This window comes from Camelus ferus, chromosome X (assembly GCF_009834535.1).
Source record: "Camelus ferus isolate YT-003-E chromosome X, BCGSAC_Cfer_1.0, whole genome shotgun sequence".
NCBI lineage: Eukaryota > Metazoa > Chordata > Mammalia > Artiodactyla > Camelidae > Camelus > Camelus ferus.
This window is the reverse complement of record NC_045732.1, coordinates 11,905,690-11,928,884: the sequence shown is the minus strand read 5'-3', so window position 1 is coordinate 11,928,884 and position 23,195 is coordinate 11,905,690. Positions and strand designations below refer to the sequence as shown.

General features: G+C 45.4%; 1 protein-coding gene across 1 annotated transcript in view; it reads right to left on the bottom strand.

Moving 5' to 3' along the window:
• PRKX (protein kinase X-linked) overlaps window positions 1-23,195 on the bottom strand; it is a 60,243-nt gene that overhangs the window by 4,690 nt on the left and 32,358 nt on the right. Inside the window, exons 4-8 of the mRNA XM_032475557.1 lie at window positions 15,184-15,303; window positions 9,276-9,371; window positions 5,847-5,904; window positions 2,336-2,413; window positions 1,568-1,716 (exon numbers count right to left, since the gene is read on the bottom strand). Of these exons, the coding sequence (XP_032331448.1) occupies window positions 1,591-1,716; window positions 2,336-2,413; window positions 5,847-5,904; window positions 9,276-9,371; window positions 15,184-15,303 (478 nt within the window). The 3' untranslated portion in view covers window positions 1,568-1,590. The remainder of the gene's footprint in view (window positions 1-1,567; window positions 1,717-2,335; window positions 2,414-5,846; window positions 5,905-9,275; window positions 9,372-15,183; window positions 15,304-23,195) is intronic.

Sequence of the window (23,195 nt, the reverse complement as noted above, 5' to 3'; positions counted from 1 at the left end):
ACCCTCACCCACGCCGAGATCGGAGTAAACCGGAACCTGGGTTCAACGTGCTTCGCCGGACGACCTCACAGTCGGAGAAAATATTATATGATGGAATAAACATCAAGGCGCAGTGAGGCGAGCGTTCCCCTGACAGCTGTCCCAGTCACCTCTGCCCCGTGCCAAAAAGTGATAACGCATACAAAACAGAACACCTAATCACACGGTTACCTCGCCACTGCGGAATCCTGTAATTAAGCCGACCGTGGGTCTCACCTATGGGCTCAGAATTCTGCTTCATGAAGAAATTACCTTTGTGTACAGAATCATCACACCGAACCACCCTTACCGGAAAACAACCAGATCTTTGTCCTGATTCATGTGCAAGTTACTCCCCGTTAAATCTCTGAGATAGATTCAAATATTAACGTGCCGGGCTTTTAGAAGGGCAAAATCCAGATTGGCTGAATAAACAGAAAGCAATGTGATCATGAAATGATCCCCTGACTTCCAGAGGTTCATCAAGAATGTCATCAAATAGTGTCCCCCGCCATGGGCCAAAGTACGTGAAAAATAATTTCACTGTGAGTCTACAAAAATGAGGCGTGAACTTGCTTACAAAACAGACTCACAGACATAGAAAACAAACGTACGGTTACCAAAGGGGAAACAGGGAAGGGAGGGATACATTAGGAGTCTGGGATTAGCAGATTAAAAGCTATAATATACAAAACAGATAAACAACAAGCACCTACTATATATTACAGGGAACTGTATTCAATATCCTATAACCTATAATGGAAAAAAAATCTAGAAAATTGTATGTATAACTGAATCTCCTGGCTGTACACCTGAAACTAACATAATATTGTTAATCAACTCTACTTTAATAAAAAATAAAAAATTTTGAATTTAAAAGACAAAAACAAGCCCTTAGATATGGGGGCGAAAAATACAAGGTAAATAAAACAAACAAACAAACTAGACCTTCAAAGTCATAAAGTCGAAGACCTTCAAAGCTTCATGGAAATTAAGAGACTGAAAAAAAATCACATCCTTTAAATCTCAAATTCAGCTTAGCAAATCCCCTATGAGGTGTTCTCCCATGATGCCTTCTTAACAGCCAAATACCCAGCAAGCCTTCTGGTCTAGAACTCAGGGATTCCCAAACAGGAACCGCGGAGCTGTGCTTCCCAATATTTAGGCGCACACCCACCTCCCAGGGGTCTTACTCAGCAGTACAGACTCTGTCCCGGCAGGTGGGTGGGTCCGGGGAATGAGATGCCGACGGTGGCGCTGATGCCCCCGCCCCGCCGCCCACACGCGCCGGAGTGTTCCCCACGCTGCCCCTGGGAAGGACCCTGCCTTGCTCCGCTCCACACGGGGTAGAGGTGCTCTGCCCAGTCAGCGCGGTATCTCCTTCACGGGAGGTCATGTCAACCCTGCTGACTTTTTCTTGTTTGTTTTTATAAAACCTTTTATTGACTTAGGCATTCTGGTTCAGATTTTGTTTTTCGATGCTCCACCTGTTTGTGGGTAGATTTTTTTTTTTTTTTAACATTTTTAATTACTAAAAGTAAACCTGCACCTTCCAGACGGGGATTCTTGTCCTCAGAAATTCTTGAAGACTTCCAAGTCTTTCGACGACACCGGAGGGGCCGTGTTCCAGTCGTTCTCAGGATAGGCTTCGAAGTTGGAGGTATCGCCCTCACTGCACACTTTGGGCACGATGGGGGGCTGCGGGGTCAGCAAGACACAAAGCCGTGTTTGGAGAGGAACGGGATGTTAGGTTATCACATGTTGGCTGATCTAGGCTCTGTCTCTAGAGTCTTGTCTGGGGCCCAGGCATAGGCATTATTTATGTCTCATCATTGACTTTAAAGTGAAAACGTGAGACCATTACCACTGAGGACACCTGCCAGAAACATATAAAGCTCAAAGAAAGGTGAGCCTCAGAATATTCTTCATCTGTCTACCACCATCATTGCGCCACATGCCTAAAAGCTGGACACACACATCATCTGTGTTATTCCAGCCACTGTTCCCCATTAGAAAGGAAAGGGGTGAGACAGATCATAAGACATTGTCACAGAACTAGCGAAGGATGGAGCCAGGTCTCAAAAAAAAAAAAAAAAAATCCAACTGCAAAAGCCAGGGTCTTAATCGCCATGAGGTGACTGTTCAGCTAAGATGGCCCCTGAACGGGGAACTTGGCTTATGAACAATTTGAGATGAATGGTTGCACTGAACAAATTGATTACGTATCAGTCAGAAGTCAGTCAGTCACAGCGTCAGAGCCTGTGTTTGGCTCAGGAGAGCTACCCAGCTAGGAGCTGCCTGTTGACGGAGGTTGTACCTTCAGTTTTCTCTGTGGGACAGCCTCCCAGTCCACGGTCCGGAACCACCGATGTCGCTTCACGTCCTCTGCTCCGTTCTTTGAAAGAAACGTGTGTCGTCAGTGTACAGGACGTTGACGGGGAAGAAAATATTCCAAGGAATCTCTACACGATTTAGTATAAGGAAAACAAATAATGGAACAAACCAACAAGAGGTTGCTATGTTCCGAGTCCTCGTACCTAGAGTGTGAGCTACTAGGGGAAAACATGAATGCAGTTGTTTTCCATTTGCTTTCCTTCACAGTGGAAACAAATCTAGCCATGATGCTCGTGTGTGTACACTACTCGGGGCCACAAAGACCAAAATGTAATTGTGCTTCAGTCTCTGGTCATAAAATTAGACTGACACACGGTGAGGTCTGAGTCTGTCAGCTGTTTTCTTCAGATAAAAGTATGCTCACTTAAAAAAACACAGAAGCCGAGGTTCACTAAAGATTACAATTTGCTGTACCAAGCAAGTGCTTACGTGCTCAGCCAGTAAGTCACGTGACCGGGACTGCAGCCACGGAGAGCTTGACAGCCACCCAGCATCATCTCCCAGATAACAATGTGCGTTAAGGTCTGTCTGCCTGGGCCTCAGCTTCGGCACCAAAGGCCAGCTGGCAGACACCAGCAGCACCACGACCTCTGAAAATCCCTCCCAAGTGCCTTGCAAGCCTTCAACTGCCTCCTTCTCCTTTTTTAAAAATCATATTTGTAGCCACTTTTTAATCAATTAAAGGTGTGAAGTTGTAAGATAGAAATATGTGAACTATTGTGACACAGGAGCCAATGCATCTGAATTTAAGCTTGTTTTTAAAACTTGTATCAGTTCATATTTTTTAAAGTCTTAAGTGACTTATTCTCAAAAAAGAAAATCCTCAGTTACAAAAGGAAAGAAACAGGGATGTGAGTGTTTTCTGCTTTTTTCCAACCCTGTCACTTTGACAGCTCTCTTCCTTTCCCTATTTCTCTCCATCCCTATGTAAGTCAAACAGTGCGTATCTGTGGAGTGTTCCCTTGAGCGATGCTAAGACTAGGCAAATAAGACTGAAACTTTACTCTCTAGAAGTTCAAACCTGGAATGGATGCTACGGTATTATGACGTCTAGACACAGATGACGGCAGATGATAGATAGATAGATAATGGATAGACAGATGATGGAAGATGATAAAAGAGGTATAGGTGATAGATGATGAAAGGTAACAGAGATGACTGATAAATGAAAAACAGATGACAGATGCATAAGCTGGTAGATAGCGGACAGACAGGTAGATAACACATGGATAGATACACAGACATGATTGATAAGTGATAGAGGAAAAGATGCTAGATAGATGGTAAAAGATGACAGACACGTATAATGATAAATGAAATCAAGCTAGCTAGCTAGACAGATAACAGACACGATGGATGGATAAACAGGTATGATAGAAAGATAGGTAGATAGACAGATAAGACACAGAATGGACAGATGGATGGATGGTTGGGTGGATGGAAGGATGGATGGATGGATAGACAGGTAGGTAGGTAGGTAGATATAGATGGATGGATAGATAGATAGATACATAGATAGATAGATAGATAGATTAGATGGATGGATTGACAGACAGATAGACAGACAATAAATATATAAATAGGTAGGTGGGTAGGTAGACAGATAGTTTTAACAAATAGAAAGTGAAGTGAAAGAGAAAGTAGCTGCTAGAAACTCCCCAGGTGTGGAGGACAGGGCACTGTCCACAGAGGATGAAGGCGTTAAACACAATGGTATGTTTGGAAGGAAAAAGAGAAACAGTCCGAATGAGTAGCACCAGGAGGAGAGGAGCAGTCCGGTACTGGATGAACAACTTTCTTGTTTTGCAGATTTGTTTCTTTCACCAGTGATGTCCAAGTTAGCTTTTAGCCCCCTCCTTGAGGACCTGAACACACGGGCCAAGGTCCATGAATGACTTGGACAAATGTGACCTGTTACGGATTGAATTGTGCATCACTGCCCCATTGCCCCAGAGGCTCCGTGGAAGTCCCCGAGCCCCAGGACCTGTGAATGTGAGTCTGTTTGGAAAGAGGGTTTCTATAGATGCAAACAAGTTAAGATGACATCATTAGGGTAGACTCTAAATCCAGTGACAAGTGTCCTTAGAAGAGACAGAAGAGGAGGCACACAGACATAGAGGCAAAGCCACGTGGAGACGGAGGCAGAGACGGGAGGGAGGTGGCCACCAGCCCAGGGACGCCCGGAGCCCCCAGAAGCTGGAAGAGGCAGGAGGGACCCTCCCCGGAGCCTCTGGAGGGAGCGCGGCCCTGGGACACCTTGACCTCAGACATCTGGCCTCCAGGACTGGGGGAGGATGAATTCTTGTTGTTTGAAGCCTACAGTTTGTGGTTATTGGTTACAGCTGCCCCAAGAAATGAATACACCCCCAAAACTAGAGAGCCTGAGAGATCTCTGGGGTTCAAGTCTCATGCACAATTCTACTTTGTCTCTCAAGATTGCAGCTGACAGGGCCAAGACATTAATCCGTGTCCAAGTTCCTCCACAGACACCCAGGCCTAGAAACAGCTAAGAAGAGGTCCCTGGATTGTCTCAAATTCAGCGGTGTCAATACAGAACTGAAACAGGCAAAGGGAACATCACACCGCTTACACAAGTCAGTCCCTTACATATATTTCCCTCCAGATGAAAAGTCTGAGAAAATCACACATGGCATACGATTTCTAAAATAATGACTAGCTCACACACAAACCTCCACACCCATGTTTACAGCAGCACTATTCACCACCACCAAAAAGTGGAAGGAACCCAAGCGTCCATGGATGGATGGATGGATGGATAAACAGAATGGGGTCCATCCACACAGGGGAATATTACTCAGCCATGAAAAAGAGTGGAGCTCTGACACAGGCTACGATGTGGACGGACAGTGAACACAGGATATTCCATGATAGAAGCCAAACACAAGAAGCCAAGTTTTCTATGATTGCATCTTTATGAAAGCCCAGAGAAGGATAATCTATATGGACAAAAAGTAGACTAGAGGTTGCCCAGGGCAAGGAAGGACAGAAGGACAGGTGATAGCTCCAGGGCACATGGTTTCATTTGGACGGGATGAAAACAGTCTTTAAAACTGACTGCGGTGATGGCTGCACAATTCTGCAAATATAGTACAAGAGACTGGACTGTCCACGTTAAATGCATAAGCTGAATTTTCTGTGAATTCTAGTTCAATGATGCTATTTAAAGATAGAAAAGTAAATAAATAAGATAATGATGAGTAACTTCGAGATCACCATGGAGTCAAGGGCTCCTGTGGAGGGATGAGGAGATAGGGTGTAGACCGAGTCTGATTTTTAATGCCCCAAAATCCCAGACCGGAAACGTGGCCAACAATTGCATGTAAATGCTCTGCCTTTGTTGATGCGTATGAAGTGGAGGTGAGGCACGCACTGGGAGCACCCTGCTCAAGACACGCGGACGCAAACACACTTACCTTCATGTTTCCCAGTCGCCTTGTTCTGTCGACAACAAGCAATTTCCTGATGAGGTCTCTGCATGGGGGAAGGAGACAGAAACACAGACATCTCGATATGGACGCCGGCCAACGCGGCAGGCTGACGGCCATAAAAGCCTGAGCGATTTATGCAACGCCGGGAGTTGCCAGCCCACGGGGACCTAGATAAGGGGGGAGACGTTGATTAAATCATGGAAGAGAAGAGACGCCTCTGAACGTGAGCGGAAAATGAACCTGGCCCGGGGACTCTGAGGCTTCATTTCAAATATACCTGTCAAGGTCGTCCCTGCCATGTGCCTTTACCGAAATAAACGGCCACGCTTTGCCCCGGGAGTCTGCTCATCGTGGCATTCTTCTTTTGTCACACTTGGCTTTCCCAGAAGCGTACAAATTACTGGAGCTTTTTCGCATCTGCTGGGTCACTTAGATCTTCCTTCTAAGTGGCAGACGGTGTCGGAATTCAGCAGGCGGTCAGTCAGGGTGGGAACTGATGGGTTTCAGCACCTTCAGAAGACAGGCTAGCTCAGAGGGCAACAGTTAAGGAGGTAAAAAGTATCGCGTGTGTGTAAGTGTGTAATACACTGAGTATATTATGTTTAATAATATTCGAGGACTTCAAGCCTATAAGGATTTTTTTTCCAGGACAATCAAAACCCCTGAGTCAGTGTTCAACATCTAAACTTTCCTGATCCCCCATACTCTGGGGTCAGGAGCACAGACCCAGACTCGGGCAACGTCCTGGGGTCCGTGTGCAGCCAGGGAGGCACAGGTGCTTGGTCAAGTGAGAAATGTGAGGTTCTGGTGACCCGGGGTCCCTCAGGTCTGGACTGGTTGAGTCTCCCAGGTTCCTACTGATCCCAAACTTTGTCAAGGAGAAGCTGGAACAGAGTTTCCCAACACGACACGTCCTTAAGAAGAACCGGGCTCCCTGAAGGCTTCTCCGCAGCTCCACCTCAAAGGGAAAAGCTGGGGACACTGGCTCACGGAAGGCTGGGGCTTTGTACCCATCACGTACAGAGCACATACTCATGAGCAGGGAAGAGGAACACAAGAGGGCTGAAACATTTAGATACCTTTCCTGTACTTATGGACTGTCTCCTGCAGTATTCTGACATACCCAAACAAAACAAAACAAACAAGCGAAAAAAAAACCCAACCACAATGTCACCAAATAGCACACTCCCAAAATATCTCCAAACACCTGTGTTTTTTCTTCTTCCTGTTTTGCTTTTTTTTTTTTTTTAACACCTCTGCCACCCTAGCAGTGAATTTTAATTAAAGCTGCCTGTACTGGGATTCCAAGAAGACAAAGACGTATTTAAGATACAAAATCAGAGCCTTGTAAAACCCTCACTCAACCCTGAAAGGAAAGGGTGCAGAGGAAAAGGGGTCACCAGAAAAGTCAAAGCCAGGTAGGTACTCGGGAAGCATCTGAGAGGTGAGTGGGTGTGGGGGCGCAGATCGCTCCTGGGACGGGCTGTGTGTCTGCTGGCAGCCCCTCGATTCACCACGGCTGAAATTCTAAATCTTACTTCGGATCCCGGTGCCAGCTGGCGTCTCCTGGACCACCTTCAGGCATGAAGAAACGCTTGTGAAGATGAGTTCTACCAAGCTGGCAGCCAGCCCCAAAGCTTTTCAATCCTCTTCAATTAGATGCAATCTTATCAAGAATCTTCACGTCCATCCCGAGACACAGACGGACGTGGTCAGATGCTGAGGCTGCATGAACCAACACACCACCTGAAAAATTCACTCAGAATTCTACACTCACAGCCACAGAGGGACAGTAAATTGGGCAAGAAATGACTCATTAGGGTCCAAAGGATTCCAGAAGAGCTTCTGCTGCTTCGCTCTTAAAAGTAAAGATAAACCAAGAGAAAAAGGAGGAGGCGGCGGCAGGAGACCAGAACTGTGGTTAGGGTTATTCTGTTTCTCTAACACCTTCTTGTCCCCAAAATGTTGGAAACCTACTCAGTGGATGAACAGAACCCAATAAACGACCTCAGATTTATGGACCCTCCCCTGTCTTGGGGAGACATCTCCTGGGAGAATTTAAGACACTCCTTGGAAGAGGAAGGGCGTTCCATCAGGGCATCTTCTGAACTGCCCAACACCAGGAGATGCCTACAGAAAAAGGTGGCTGACTGTGAGGACGCTGAGAGAGTTCCTGCGGATCAAAAGCAAGTGTCTCCCTGGCTTCAGCTGAGTCGCGCCCATGGCAGCCGTGCACAAGTGCTCCCAGGAAGAGTCCCAGGCAGCGTACCGGGGCAGGGCTGGACGTGGGCGTCGGCAGACGTTAACCCCATCCAATCACCGGCGACTTGCTGGTACACGCGCAACCCCATCTTAAACATGTTTTGCCATCCGTTTGAAATAGAATCACTAGAAGCTGATGGGATGTGAGACGTGGGAGAGAAATCCTAGGATGCTCCTTCGTGTCTTCCTAGAGCCACAGGCTTTGGGGTGCATAGTTCCCTTGTCACCTCGCTATCTGACCATTCATGGTATAGAGTGTCCCTTCTGGATGGTTATGTTTAGCTGGAGCCTCGTTTTCTTCCTAAAATCTGTCAGAACCTGCCTGGTGCGTCAAACACAACCTCCGGCCCACACAAGCCAAGAGAAACACAGGATGCAGACCAAGGACCTCTCCGGACAGTGAGCGCACCGACCACTGAGAAACAAGACGTGGATGCAGCCAGTGGTCCTAGAAGGCCAACACTGTCATGAAATAACACGACTTCTCTGCACTCAGTTTCCATGGCTTACTTTTAAAACATGTAGCAAAGAAAAAGAGACAAAAGCTTAGTTCTCAGCTAACCATAATTAACTCCATTTTGTCATCAGCAGGAGTGTGGGGCACCTATCGATGTATCTGGGAGAGACAGTGAAACAGCATACGGTCCAGATGGCCAGGAGCTGACTCATGGAGTAAGGTATTTGGAAAACCGAGAGCACCCTTATCTTTTAAAAAAAAAATTAGTTCTTTCCCCCCACCCAGAGCCACAAAAATGCATACCCAAACTGAGTAACAGTGAAGCAATGCAGAAAGTCTTGAAGCAACAAACTCATGACTCAATGTTTTCACCGGAAAAGATTTTAGGGATGAGATTAATTGAAGCGGGAGAGAAAAGATAAACTCTGCTAAATCCATCACCACTTGTGCCAAGCACAAAACCTGCGGGTGGTGCAGGGCGGAGGGAGGCCCTACTTGCCAAATAACAAAACGGTTCTCTCATTAAATACAGTAACAAATGCCTTTAGATGAATTCCCAAAATCATTTCAGCACAGCACAGGGGATAAGGCAGGGCTGGGACCCGGCTAGGCAGATGCCTTGGCTGTGATTTTTTTTTTTTTTAATATGCTTTAAAATTAAACACATCCAATGATGAGGGAACTGGTTTACTTACTTGACACTGAAATCCAAATGTCTGGGGAAATCTATCTTGCCCGCAAGAATTTTTTGATAAATGCCAAAGGCGTTGTCATCAAAAAACGGAGGGAACCTGTTAAGAAACAGAAACATGGATTTTTAGTGGGCGAGCAAGGGTGGATCACCCCTGTCGCATTAAGGATGACGCTCTCTGCCCACCACGGGCAGAAGGTAAATTATTTCATGTGAGCTCTTTCCTGACACGGAGGAGTGGTGGATAGTTCGGGACTAGAGGCGAGGGGTCACTTCCAAGAGGCCGAGCATGATGGACCACAGGCCAGCAGAGAAAAGGCAAGAACCCCAAGACCATCTGATGAACAATGTGGTCACCTGGGTGGCATTAAAAATGCCCCCCCCACTAGAGCATGAGTGGACATCCGTCTTCTTCCTGCAGACACAGCGCCCTGCACACAGTAGGTGCTCAACGAATCTTTGAGGCCAAATCGAAGAGGATGGCTGACCTTGTGTTGTGTCTTCTTCTGGCTCAGGTTGTCTGCAACCCTACAGAAGCCAACACCTGATTCCACAGTAGATGAATTCTCCTACGTCCTACTTTGGGAGGTGAGTGACAGTCAGGCTGGTTTCCAGCTGGTATCTTTAGGCACAAAGATCTACACCCTGTGGATTAGCAAACTATGGCCCCGAGCCTGTTCTTGTCAATAAAATTTTACTGGCACACAGCCACGCCGTACACTTATGTACTGTCTGTGGCATATTCCCACACATAAAGACTGTAGTCCAGGTAACACAAACTAAGACTAGTATCCCTTCTAGTATCTGGAAACAGGAAAAAATGTGAAACAGACTAAAGAGGAAATATACTTTGCAGATGAAATTAGCGAAGGACCTGAGAGGAGGTCCTCCTGGAGGAGGTGGCCCTGCATCCAAGGACGGTGTCCTTAGAAGAGACAGAAGAGGAGAGACACAGACACAGAGGAGACGCCACATGGAGACAAAGGCAGAGACGGGAGGGAGGCGGCCACCAGCCCAGGGATGGACGCCTGGAGCCCCCAGAAGCTGGAAGAGGCAGGGAGGACCCTCCCCTGGAGCCTTCGGAGGGAGCGCGGCCCTGCGACACCTTGACCTCAGACGTCTGGTCTCCAGGAGGGGGGGAGGATGGATGCCTGTGGTTTTAAGTCCCTGGTTTGTGGTCATTTGTTCCAGCTGCCCCAGGAAACCGACACACAAATGTATTACAGAGAAAAGAAAGTAGAAAAACAAACAAATAAATGAATAAAAGAAGTATGAAGTACAAAAACAGACATGAATGAATAAGAAGCAGAGGTAGATCCATCAGAAAAATGAAAGATTCCAAATAAATGCAGAAATGTGGCTGTGCACCACGTGACATCATCCCACTCGGGTGTGAGCACAGGTGCCGCGCTGGCAAGGGCAGGGCCGCATCCCTCTGCGTCCCTGGCTGTGATGAGCTCCGAAGCCCGGCCGCCCCGGTGGGAAGTGGTGCTTGTCGCCAGCGTGACCGGCGTACAGCGCCCAGGCGCCGGCCACCCCCGCCCGGCAGCTGCCTGCTCCCGCGGGGCGCGGGGCGCCCTGCTGCCGTCGGGGGTGGCGGCCGTGTGGGCGCGCCCACTGCATGAGCTCGTCGGGGGGCAAACGTACCCTGCCGTTGGCGTGGCAGCCCCAATTCTCAAAGTGGGGTTCCAAGGAACCCTGAGGGGGTTCCCCCAAGGAGGTTTTTTTTTTTTTTACGACTTCTGTGGTGGTGTCCTTCTTCTGACTATAAATCTGAACGTGGCTGCATTTTCTCCCTATCCCTCAACACAACACATCGTGCCGGACAGAGTGAGACAGAAGAAAGCAGCCCCCTTGGATTAAGCTGGACACGAAAGGGAGGAACAAAAATGTGAAACCAGGCCACTCATCTCTCCAAAGATTTTTTACTCCAGGAAGTACCGTTACCGTATCGTTGAAAACCTGATTCGTGGTAACCATTGGTGAGTGTATTATTTTATGCAAATTGAGTTTTTTTAAATTTCCGTTTTAATTTCAAATGTGGTAAACACTGGCAGATGTAACCCACATCAGTGGAGGCTCTCTGGGGTCAGTAGTAACACTTACGAGTGTTTATAAGTTTTAGGAATGTAATAACTTTTAGGATACGTGGTTGCTGAAAACTTCTAGGGTCCTGTGGCCGAGATGTCTGAGAACCACCGCACTGCAGCTAACATGCCATGTGGATGTGGGTCCAAATGCACACAAATCCCACCTTCCCTAAAAACACGTCTGTGCTGGTCAACTCTCCACAAGGGTGGATTTGAAAGGAGCAGATGATGGGGGAAAAAAAAAAAAGAGCTGAGCTGGGTTTTCCTGGGAAAACCCACTAGTGACTTTTCTGCAATGTGCTACACATTTTCAATCGCACCTTACATTTCTTACTGGATGAAAATAAAACCCCAGCTATGACATGCTCTCCCACCGTAATCACACGGCAGCTTTTACCTAACACATGGTTTCTTCTGTACTTCAGGAAAGATTTAAACAACCACTGAAAGCAATAAATGAACAGACAAGGCAGTCTGCGCTGGATCCTGCTGCAGGTGTGAAAACAGAGAAACAGAAATCCAAGTAAACTGGAGACAAGGACTTTGAAAAAACAAAGTCATCTCCACCTTCCATACAGTAACGTCCTCCCACCGGCCGCCATGAGTCTCCTGGTTCAAGAAGCAGAATTTGCACCTGGTGACCTCCTGAGCAGTCAGCACACATAACCAGCTGGTTTCAGATCCCCATGAGTGCTATAAAGGGAAGAGAAGGAGGTGCTGGGACAGATTGGGGAGGGGGGGCAGGGCTCTGAGGTCAGGTTGCAGGTGAGCCTTCCTGAGAGCAGAAGAGAAGGGACCAGCAGGGGCAATGCCCTGCAGGAGGCTGGCAGGGAGAGGGACCGGAGGGCCTCATGGTGTGTTGGAGGGGCAGCAGGAAGGCTAGCAATGCCAGGAGAGGGGCCAGGTCACCGTCTGAGATGGGCGGATCGTGGACAGACCACCTCAGAGCCTCGTACAGTAGGGAGCTCTGCGTCTTTGCACTCGAGGGCTGCAAGGGAGGACGGCGTGGTCTGGCTGGTGTCAGTGGGGGATCCCTTAAGTGGCTGCCTGGGACAGATGCTGTGGGCAGGAGAGCGTGTGGCCGGAGGAGACAGGAGGACATTGGGGATGGGTCCAGGCAAGGGCTGAGGCTGGCTGGACTCGGGGAGAGCCGAGCAACGTGGAGGAAGGGCCAGCTGGGGCTGCAGTGTGTATACAGGGACCGATGGCTCTGAAAATAGCCACTCAGAAAACCCTGACTCTAACTGGAGTTGTGCAAAATAAAAGCATGCTGACTGTGAACACAGTTCCCTTTACGAAATGCAACGTTCAACTTACAATGTTTGGGGTCAGGAGAGGGTTTTAATCATTAATCTCCAATTATTCTAATAACAGCACCTAATAATATATTAGATTCTAGTTACATTATTTCTATTCAATTCCTAACATTCTAGTAGACTGTTAACAGTAGGATACTAGAAATACTAGAAATACTCTGTTAACATTCTGTTTACTATTAGAATAAAAATATATTCTCTAATGTAGTAATATATTCTAATACGATTCTAATAGTATGCATATATAATAACAGTAATAATTATAATGTACCCTAATATTATATTGTATTTCTATTCTATTCTATTTATTTTAATTATCATTACACTAATATTAATTATTGTTCTAACATTTCTACTCTAATAATTCTCTATTACATTGTAATATATTGTAACCTAGTAACGTTCTAATAATTACGTTTATCTAAGATCCCTAATAATAATTCTAGTATATCCTAATATTACATTGTAATTCTATGCTATTCTATTTTAACCATTATTATTATTTGCTCTGATAATAATTATTCTAGTAATTCCAGTCTAACAATTTTCTGTGACATTCTGTCAACATCATGATGTCACAGTATCTTTGTCTTTACTAACGACAGGCTGTATTATTACATCCTCTAGTACGATAGTCTATGCTAACAGCAAAGACGAAAAAGAGGACACAGGAACCCCATTCTACCAAACTCACCGGGCGCCAGGATTCAATTCTGCTCGGGCAACGCTGCCCTCTCATGGTCAATAATGGTAGGGAAGGAAAAAATGCTACTGGCGTCTGTGTGATCAGATACGGCTGCAGGAATATTTACAATTTTTTGTCTCTTCTTGGTGGACTGATGCTTCATGGAACTCATGTCAACCAACCGCTCAGCTTGGGATGCCTTGCGTTAGGGTGGACGTGAAGGAATCTGATTCTATGTGATTTGCTGGAGGCATTTGAGTGAAGAGCACTGGAAAATTCAAAAGGATAGACAGAGAAACAGAAAGACGACAGGATGGATGGATGGATGGATAGATGGGTAGATAGATAGATCAACAGATAGATTGATGGATGGGTATATGGGTGGATGGATAGATAGATTGGATGGATAGATAGGTAGATAGATAGATAAATGGATGGATGAATGGATAGATAGATAGATAGACAGACAGACAGATGGATAGATAGATGGATAAATGGATAAATGGATGGATGGATGGATAGATAGATAGGTGTTTAGATGATAGATAGATAGATAGATAGATAGATAGACAGACAGACAGACAGACACATAGATTAGATGGACAGATACATGAATGGATGGATGGATGGCTAGATGGATGGATGGATGGATGGATGAATGGATGGATAGATGGATAGATGGAGGGATGGATGGATGGATAAATGGATGCAGGGAGGGATGGATGGATCAAAGTACAGATGGATGGATGGATGGATGGACAGATAGATTTGATAGACTGATTGACAGACAGAGAGACATTGATAGATGATACATTGATAGGTTGATACTGACAGATTGAGAGATGATAGATCGATAGATATGGCTGATACATAGACAGATATATAGTGGACAGGTAGGAAGGTAGATGTAGATGATAGATAAACACATTGATAAACAGATGGTAAATAGATGGACGACAAACACAAGGCTTCCTAGACTCCAGCCTGGCTGGCCATGTGCTCAACACAGAATTCCTCTTTCTCCTCCTTTCCACCTGAAAGCTGGGGGCCTGTCCTGCAGGGAACACACACCGAAGAAAGCAGGACACCGGGAAGGGGAGAGAGGGTGGGTGGAGGTGGGGAGGCAGCACGTCCAGGGGCCCCTGGCAAGAGTCCTGGGCACCCCCTGCCCTGCCTGTCAGCCACCCCATCAGACAGAAGAGCCCCGAGTTCACTGGATGAGGGGAACCCCTAGGTCCATGGTTTCCAAGAGGGGGGGGCTGCTTTCTGTTTCCGGCTGGAGGACCCCCAGAGACCCGCCTTACTCAGAAGCCAGACTTGAACACTTCACGCCGACCGCCCGAGAGGCGGTCAACCTCTCAGGATCTGGACCAGGGGAAACCCGATTCCAAACCTCCCTCAAGGCATGTTTGGGATTTCAGGAAAGAACACTCTCTTTTTTTTTTTTTTCCGGCCAACCATTTGTAAAGTCCTAAATCGCATTTATTTATCTTTATCCAACAGGTACATCACCCAGCTCTACAAACAACTCCGAGTCCGTGCAGAAGACGAACAGTGTATCCTCAGGAGAGTGGGACGCTGAGAGACAGAACAGACATCTCACCAGATGTGCACTGCTGGTCCTTCTAGCCTGTGCTTTTACTCTTTGGAAAGCAAACCAAATCGTCGGCTCACACGCTGATCGCTGCAGTGGGAAACTGCGGTGAGCCTGCACCCCGAGAGTCTCCCTCGCCACCCACCCCACCCCAGTGCCCCATCCTAGGGGCTGACAATCCCAGGACAGGCGAGCAGGGGAGGCACGTGCCGGAGACTTGTACTCACCCGGAGAGCATCTCAAATATCAGGATGCCGAGCGCCCACCAGTCCACCGCTCTCCCGTGGCCCTTGCTCTGGATGACTTCCGGGGCCAGGTACTCGGGCGTCCCGCAAAGGGTCCACGTCCTGAGGACAGAGAAGGGGGTCCACAGATGTCAGCCGCGCTTGGCGAAGGCATGCCTCGTAGAAGCACTGGATGTTACAGCAACTGAGGGGAGAGACGTGACGCCTTAGACCCCCCCCCCCCACCCGTGGAGAATAGCCATGTGGTCTTAGCTGACACGTTCCCTTTGTAGACACTCATGAGCCAAAACAGAATCCAAGTGATGGTCCTGGGGTCACGGCTGTGTCTTGTTCTGCGTGCTTGTGTTTCTGACTCAGAAGCAAAAAGCCTACGATCCTTGTTTTCCCATAAAGTGAAGCATTCAAGGACTGAGTCGTGAGCCCCGTCTCGGAATGACCCGCAGGAGCCCACACGTCTGCTCCACGAAGCAACGGCTACTTCCGTCCTCCCAGGCGAAACTCAGCTACGTCGGAGCATGCTTCCCACCTGCTATGCGAAAGGCTGGAAGTGTTCTCCGTGCTTTCCAGGGTTCGCTGTCATTTTAGTATCGGGGGGTGGCTTTTGGAAATCCTTAGGTTAAGGGGCTCTGGGATGTCTGGGGTTTATACCAGTGGAGAGTTTGCAAAGGATTTCTCCCCTAGATGAGCTGAAACTTGCCAAAAATGTAGTCTTCAGCCCCACCTAGAGGACAGCTGGCCGAAAGCAACACATTCTTAGCAGCCCAGCCGGACTCAGCAGAGAAGGTGGAGATTTCTGATTCGTTGAGTGGGTGTTTTTTATTGGGTCCCCCCCTTCCCTGGGCTGCCTAAGGTCTGTGTTTTTTGCACAACAGATGGACGAAGCATTCATGCTTTTCCTTGCAACAGAATTCTCTTTAGACAGACTCACAGCCATAGAAAACGAACTTATGGTTACTAGTAGGGAAAGGGGTGGGGAGGGATAAATTGGGAGTTTGAGATTTGCAGGTACGAACGACTATATATAAAATAGATAAACAACAAGGTCCTACTGTAGAGCACAGGGAACTATATTCAATATCTTATAATAACCTGTAATGAAAAAAATGAAAAAGAATACATACATATGTTTAACTGAATCACTCTGCTATAGACTGGAAACTAACACAACATTCTAAATCGACTGTACCTCAAACAGAAAAAATGATGGAATTATATTCAATACCTTGCAATAACCTTTAATGAAAAAGAATATGAAAATGAATATATGTATGTATGTGCATGACTGGGACATGGTGCTGTGCACCAGAGATGGACACATTGTAGCTGACGATACTTCAATTAAAAAAAAAATTTTAACCCTAAAAAAAATTAAATGAAATGTGAGAAATTCCAAAAAAAAAAAAAGAAAAAAAATTCTGTGTCTAATGCACAGGGAAATAAGTCAGTAACATAAGGTGCAAGTTGTATATGACAGAGCAGTGGTTGGGTCACCATCAAAAACAGCAAATAAAGAATCAGGACAATGTTGACACAGGAGCCGTGAGCAATCCCTGATCCTCTAGCAAAAGCTCTGAATGGTGCCTGTCTTTTCTTAAAAGTGTGACTTAAGACTGTTGGGATGTTTAGCAGCAAAGACGGCTTGGAAATCATTTGGGTCCATCTTGTCTTCTAACACAGGGCAAAAATCCAAGGCCGTCACAGTAGATCTGCCTGTTCCGTTCAGTCAACCCTGGTGGTTTTGGCTCATGGAATTCTTTAACTCAGCTGAATGATCCAAGTAATTGGTTATGTTGTTCTCCGCAGCCTGGGTAGCACGTGTAAGGCCTCCCGAATCCGGCTGGAAGCCTAGAGATCTCAGCTGGCTATCGAGGCCAGGTGGAGGTGGCCGCAGGTAACCGTATCCGCGCTGGGCACACCATCTCCACGTACATTTGGAAAGGTGAGTCTCTTCCAGGCTCCATCCTAGGGTAAGAGGCCCAGATCGAAGGCTGTGTGACTTTTCAGTTTCTAAGTAAACTCAGGCGGCCTGACACCTTGCTCACGTGAAACCTTCCTGCACAAAGTCCCCAGGCTTCCTGGATGCACTGAGACGTACATCGCTAGAAAGAGCTTCAGACTGCAGGACAGACAGCCCGGGATGGGACTGGGAGACTGCTGGCCCTGGCTGTGAATTATCCACGCCCCTGGTCTTCTCTATTTTTTTGCTCACTTGGCTCTTGGAGAGAAAAGAAGGTGACACCCGCTGTGCTCAAGTTTCCTCACTATTATCAGCTCCACTAGAGCCAGGGGGACAGGGCTGTGTTACCCAAAGAGAGACAGGATTCTCTGTAAAGGACAGATGTCAAATTGCTCGTGTGTTCCTGACCCTCCCCCCCCACTTCCTTCCATGGCATCTGTACTGGGTTGAATTGTGTTTCCCCCGAAGTCCTAAACCCTGTGAGTGTGATTTTATGTGGAAATAGGGTCTTGCAGAGGTAATCAAGTTAATATGACGTTGTGCTAGACTAAGATGGAACTAACCCAATGACTTGTATGAAAAGGAAGAGATAAAGATCTCTCTACCATGTGAGGAGGCCGTAGGACGCCATCTACAAGCCAGCAAGAAGCCCTCACCAGCCAGCATCCTGATGGTGGACTCCCAGCCTCCAGCGCTGAGAAATAAATTCCTTCTATGGTGACCAATCCTATGGGATCAGGACCTCACTCTCATGACCTCTCACCTTCTAACAACACTATCCCCAAATACAGCTACAATGGGGGTTAGAGCTTTAACACATGAATTTTGGAGGGACATGGTTCAGTCCACAGCAATGATGGAGATGGCGATGATGATGGTGACGATGGTGATTGTGATAACACTGATGATGATGGTGATGAAGACAGTGATGGAGACGGAGATGGTGAAGATGTTGGTGATGGTGGTGATGGTGAGGGTAATGATGACAATTGTGATGGTGACAATAGTGACAATGATGGAGATGGTGATGATGTCGACGGTGGTGGTGATGGTGGTGGTGGTGGTGATGATGGTGATGATGGTGGTGGTGGTGATGGTGGTGGTGGTGGTGGTGATGATGGTGGTGATGGTGGTGATGGTGGTGGTGGTGATGGTGGTGATGATGGTGGTGATGGTGATGGCGACGGTGACGATGTGATGGTGGGAGCTTGGGCATGATAAAGTCAGAAGCACATACTGTCTTCTCAATGCTTGCTATGTGACAGGAACTGATCTTAGGAAATACTTCCCAATGAGCAGGTCCAGCCCTCCTCACCCATCATCCTATACGGCAGGAACAATTCTCATTTCACAGGTGAACACAGTAAGGCACACAGGGGCAAGGACAACATACAACAGACAATGTGGCAGAACCAGGGGTCCAACGTATGGAAAGTGGTCCCCATGGCCACCACCCTTCACTCCTAACTGCTGGTCTGAGGTGCTTCCACTGACAGAGGCCCCTGGTAATGCAAACACATTTAAGCTGGAAGTCAGAAGGTACTAACACCTGGCAATTGTCCGAAAGGGGGCAAATCGTCTCACCTCTCAGAGCCTCAGATTTCTCATCTGTGAAATGAAGAGGTGTGGCTAGATGAATTCTAAAATTGTGTGTGTGTTGATGGCAAACAGACTGCAACTACTTCAAGGATCCTTAGCGATTATCTTACTAAGTGCAGTCAGTCAGACAGAGAGACACAAATATGATGTGATATTAACTACTTGTGGACTCTAAAAAAAATGATACAAACGAAATTATTTACAAAACAGAAACAGACTCACTCACAGGCATAAAAAACAAACCTATGGCTACCAAAGGGGAAAGGCAGGGAAGGATAAATTAGGAGTCTGGGATGAGCAGATACACAATACTGTATATAAAACAGATAAACAACAAGGCCCTACTGTACAGCACAGGGAACTATATTCAAGATCCTGTAACAGCCTATAATGAAAAAGAATATGAAAAAACCATACATACAATGGAAACACTTTGTTGTACACCAAAAACTAAGACAACGTTGTAAATCAACTAGATTTCAATTTAAGAAGAAAAAGGCTGCTTGGATTGAAAATAACATGAGACTAAGTTTGTTTTTTTTTTTTTAAATGCGCTAGTACCATTGGTGGTCACTGAGGCCACAGGTAATGATTTTCGAAACGCTAAATAAAGTGAAATAAAGTGAAAAAAAAAAAAAAAGGATGTAATATCCACAGTTCTCTCCACTTTTGTGTCTGTTTGAGAATGTGAAGTCGTGATTTTACAAGATCAAGTTCCATGTCGTTGCTAGCAAGATCCCAGAAACCAAAACCTAAAGGAGCACTGAAGTGTCTCCATCCACGTCATCTTAAATGCACAGGACACGGTCACTGATGGGAATCTCACGGGCCAAACATGTCACCCAGGGAAGTTGTGAAACATTTTATTTCTGCTTTGTTTGACGGAGGATTCCAAATAAAACAACTTTTTAAAAAATATATATATATTTTTATTGACGTATAATCAGTTTACAATGTTGTCCCACTTTTGGGTGTGCAGTCTAATTCTTCAGTCATATAGGAACATACATCGATTCATTTCCATGTTCTTTTTCACCATAAGTTATGACAAGATATTGAATATGGCTCCTCGTGCTCTACAGTATAAACTTGCGTGTCTATTTTATGTTTATTAGTTAGTAATCTGCAAACTGGGAGGTTCTAAAATGACTTCAAAAAAACAAAAAGGACAGGGTATACCTATGGGGGGAGCATCGATGTTATAAACCCGACTTTTAAAAAGGAATACAGGAAATCAAGTACGTGACACTTTGGAAAATTGTAAATCACTCAAGAATTTAAAGAATCTTTCATTCCATAAAAAAGAATTCTTATTTTACCATATATATAAATGGTCTTCACTCCTATATGTAAAAGCATCCCATTTTATTCTCAGCAATGTAATAGATGAAATTCTATGGGGGAAAGTCAGACTGAATTCAGCTGCATTACAAAGTGATCCATCCCGTCACGGAATGGGACTCTGGTGTATCTTCCTCATCGACCTACCATGTAGGAGCCACTACCCACACATAGCATCTGAGCACTTCAAACGTACAGAGGAACTGAAATTCTAATCTGATTTTAATTCATCGGAACTTCAATTTAATTTAGCCTATATGGGTGCAGTTACTGAAAACCTTTATTTCTGAAGAGCTTGGTCATGTGAATCTACGCCTCCCCCAACTACAAATGTCGTGGATGCTAAATAAAGCATTTCCCGTATTTCTGATGGATGAAAATCCTGCACCCAAATTGAGACAGCATCGTAAGGCTAAAAAGGCACGTGGAATTTCAAATACACAGCAGCCAAAATTCTAGGAAAGTCCCTCGGGGTTGATAGTGATTATATATTGATATGACCATGTTTGGAATATATTGAATTAAATCGACTACATGGATAAAATAATCCTTTTTAAAATAGGGGTACTTAAACATTTCAAATAACGCAGGAGGTCTGCATCAGATTTATACTGCACAGGGCTGCTCTAGCTAAAATTGTCCAGGGGAACAAAATATGCATCTCTGACCTTTGACATGGAACACTGTATGAATTTTGGATGAATGCACGTTGCTCTCAGCGGCTGTGATGATATTAAAAAATGTAAGAGTTGGGTGTATCGCCCACTCTGTCTGAGTGTCTCTATTTAATGCCTGTGTGTACCGGCTGATTGGGTGGACCGCTGGGGATACAGGAGGAAAAAAAAGCTTACATTTTTATGAGGGGTCAACAACAACAACAAAACACAAGCCCCAGCAAAATCGCCCCGAAACAAAACAAACCAAAATCCTAGAAAGCGAAGGTGTGATGTGAAGGAGGAGAAACGGCCAACACAGAACATGAGAAAGTGTATCTAAACCCCTGCGGCCTTGCCCCTTTCTTTGGAATAAAAATTTAGGATTGCATTCAAAAACCAAACTTTTCTTGTAGTAACCGATAATGGGAAAGACTATGAAAAGGAATATATGCATGTACGTGTATGACTGAAACTTGATGCTGTGCACCAGAAATTGATGTAACATTGTGAACTGATCGGGCTTCAATAAAAATTAAAAAAAATTTATTATTAAGAAAATGGCACAAATGAACTTATTTACAAAACAGAAACAGACACACAAACATAGAAAACAAACTTACAGTTATCAGGGGGGCAAGGGGGTGGGAATGGATAAATCGGGAGTTTGAGATTTGCAGATACTAACTACTATATATAAAATGGATAAACAAGTTTTTACTGCAGAGCACAGGGAACCATATTCAATATCTTGTAGTCATCTATCTTGAAAAAGAACCTGAAAATGAATCTATGTATGTATATGTATGACTGAAACACTACACTGTATGCCAGAAATTGACACACTGCAAACTGACCATACTTCAATTAAAAAAAAACTAATTAAAAAAAAAACCTTTAGGGCCCAACAGAAGCCCCCAGTGCTTCCTCTAAAGGGGTGGTCCTGGCTTAACTGCACAGGATTTAAAACATTAGCAGCTACTTTTTTATTCTATACATGCTAGGCGGCATCGTTGCATCTGGGGAGAGTATGTGCTTTATAGACGGGGCTCTAAAGGAGGCATGAAAATACAACACGTACGGCTTTGCAAGGGCCTCAGCCTCACTTCTGCTGAATTCTGCACTCTTGTCCGCTGTATATTACACAATTTTTCAGATTCCTTACAGAGACTGCTCCTCTGCTAAAGAGAACACTCAGGATCACTGGGGTGAATTAATCCAAAAGGTATCGTTATCCTGAACTATGAAAGATTAGACTTTATTTCACTGTGCTTAATGCGATCAACTGTCTGGTGCTAGCAAGGCTGAAAACATTTGTCCTACTAATTCCATTCTTGGAAATCTACCTTACAGAATCCGTCTCAAACACATATTTACGGTGTTTAACCGCATCCTTTTGCTGTACACCGGAAAGTAACATTGTAAACTGACTACGCGTCAATAAAAAGAATTAAAAATTAAATAAAATAAAATAATGTTTTTTAAAAAAGAAGTCTACCTGAAAAAAAAAAAAAAAACCCCACTTATTTACAAAGAGTGTACGTACTTGTGCCTTTACTGAGAGGATGCCAGTAGAACTAATCACAGATTTGTTCCACAAGAGGACTATTTTGGTGTTTTGTTGTAAGAAATAAAAAGAATTTTTTTAAGTACATAAAGATGACCTCAAAATGTTTAAAAGCATAATCCCTTCTTCTCAAAGGTGGTGGATTACATGAACTCAGCTCTGCCTTCTTCCAAAAGACAATGAAAAATAATGGAAAAAAAAAAAAACAAAACTGTGCAACATGTGACCCACCAGGCTGCAGAAGGACCAGGAGCTGAGAGCCAGAGAGTGGAAGCTGCCCAGGAGACGAGTCAGGAAAGCCGTCTGAAAAGACCTGAGAGTGAAAAATAGAAGGGAGTCTGGGTAGAGAAGGCTCCTTGACTCCATGTGCAGCAAAGGCTTCATAGAAAAGAAAATCTCACTTGAAACATCACCTCACACCTGTTAGCCAGGCTACCTTCAAAAAGACAAGTGACAAGGAAGGAGGAAAGGGAGCCCCTGTGCACTGTTGGTGGGACCATAATGGGTGCAGCCCCTGTGGGGAACAGTGTGGAGGTGCCTCAAAAAATTAAAAATAGAACTGCCATGTGACCCAGCAATCCCACTTCTGGGTATTTACCCAGGAAAAAAAAAACACTAATTAGAGAAGAAACATTCACCCCAATGTTCATAGCAGCACTATTTACAACAGCCAAGTCATGGTAGGCAATGTAAATGTCCTTTGACAGATGACTGGATAAAGAAGTTGTGGTATATGTATGCAATGGAATACTACTCAGCCATGAAAAGGGTGAATTATTGCCATTGGCAGGAACATGGACGTATCTAAAGATGAGCACATACTAAGAGAAAGACAAATACCATATGATCTCACTTATATTCAGGATCTAAACAAAAA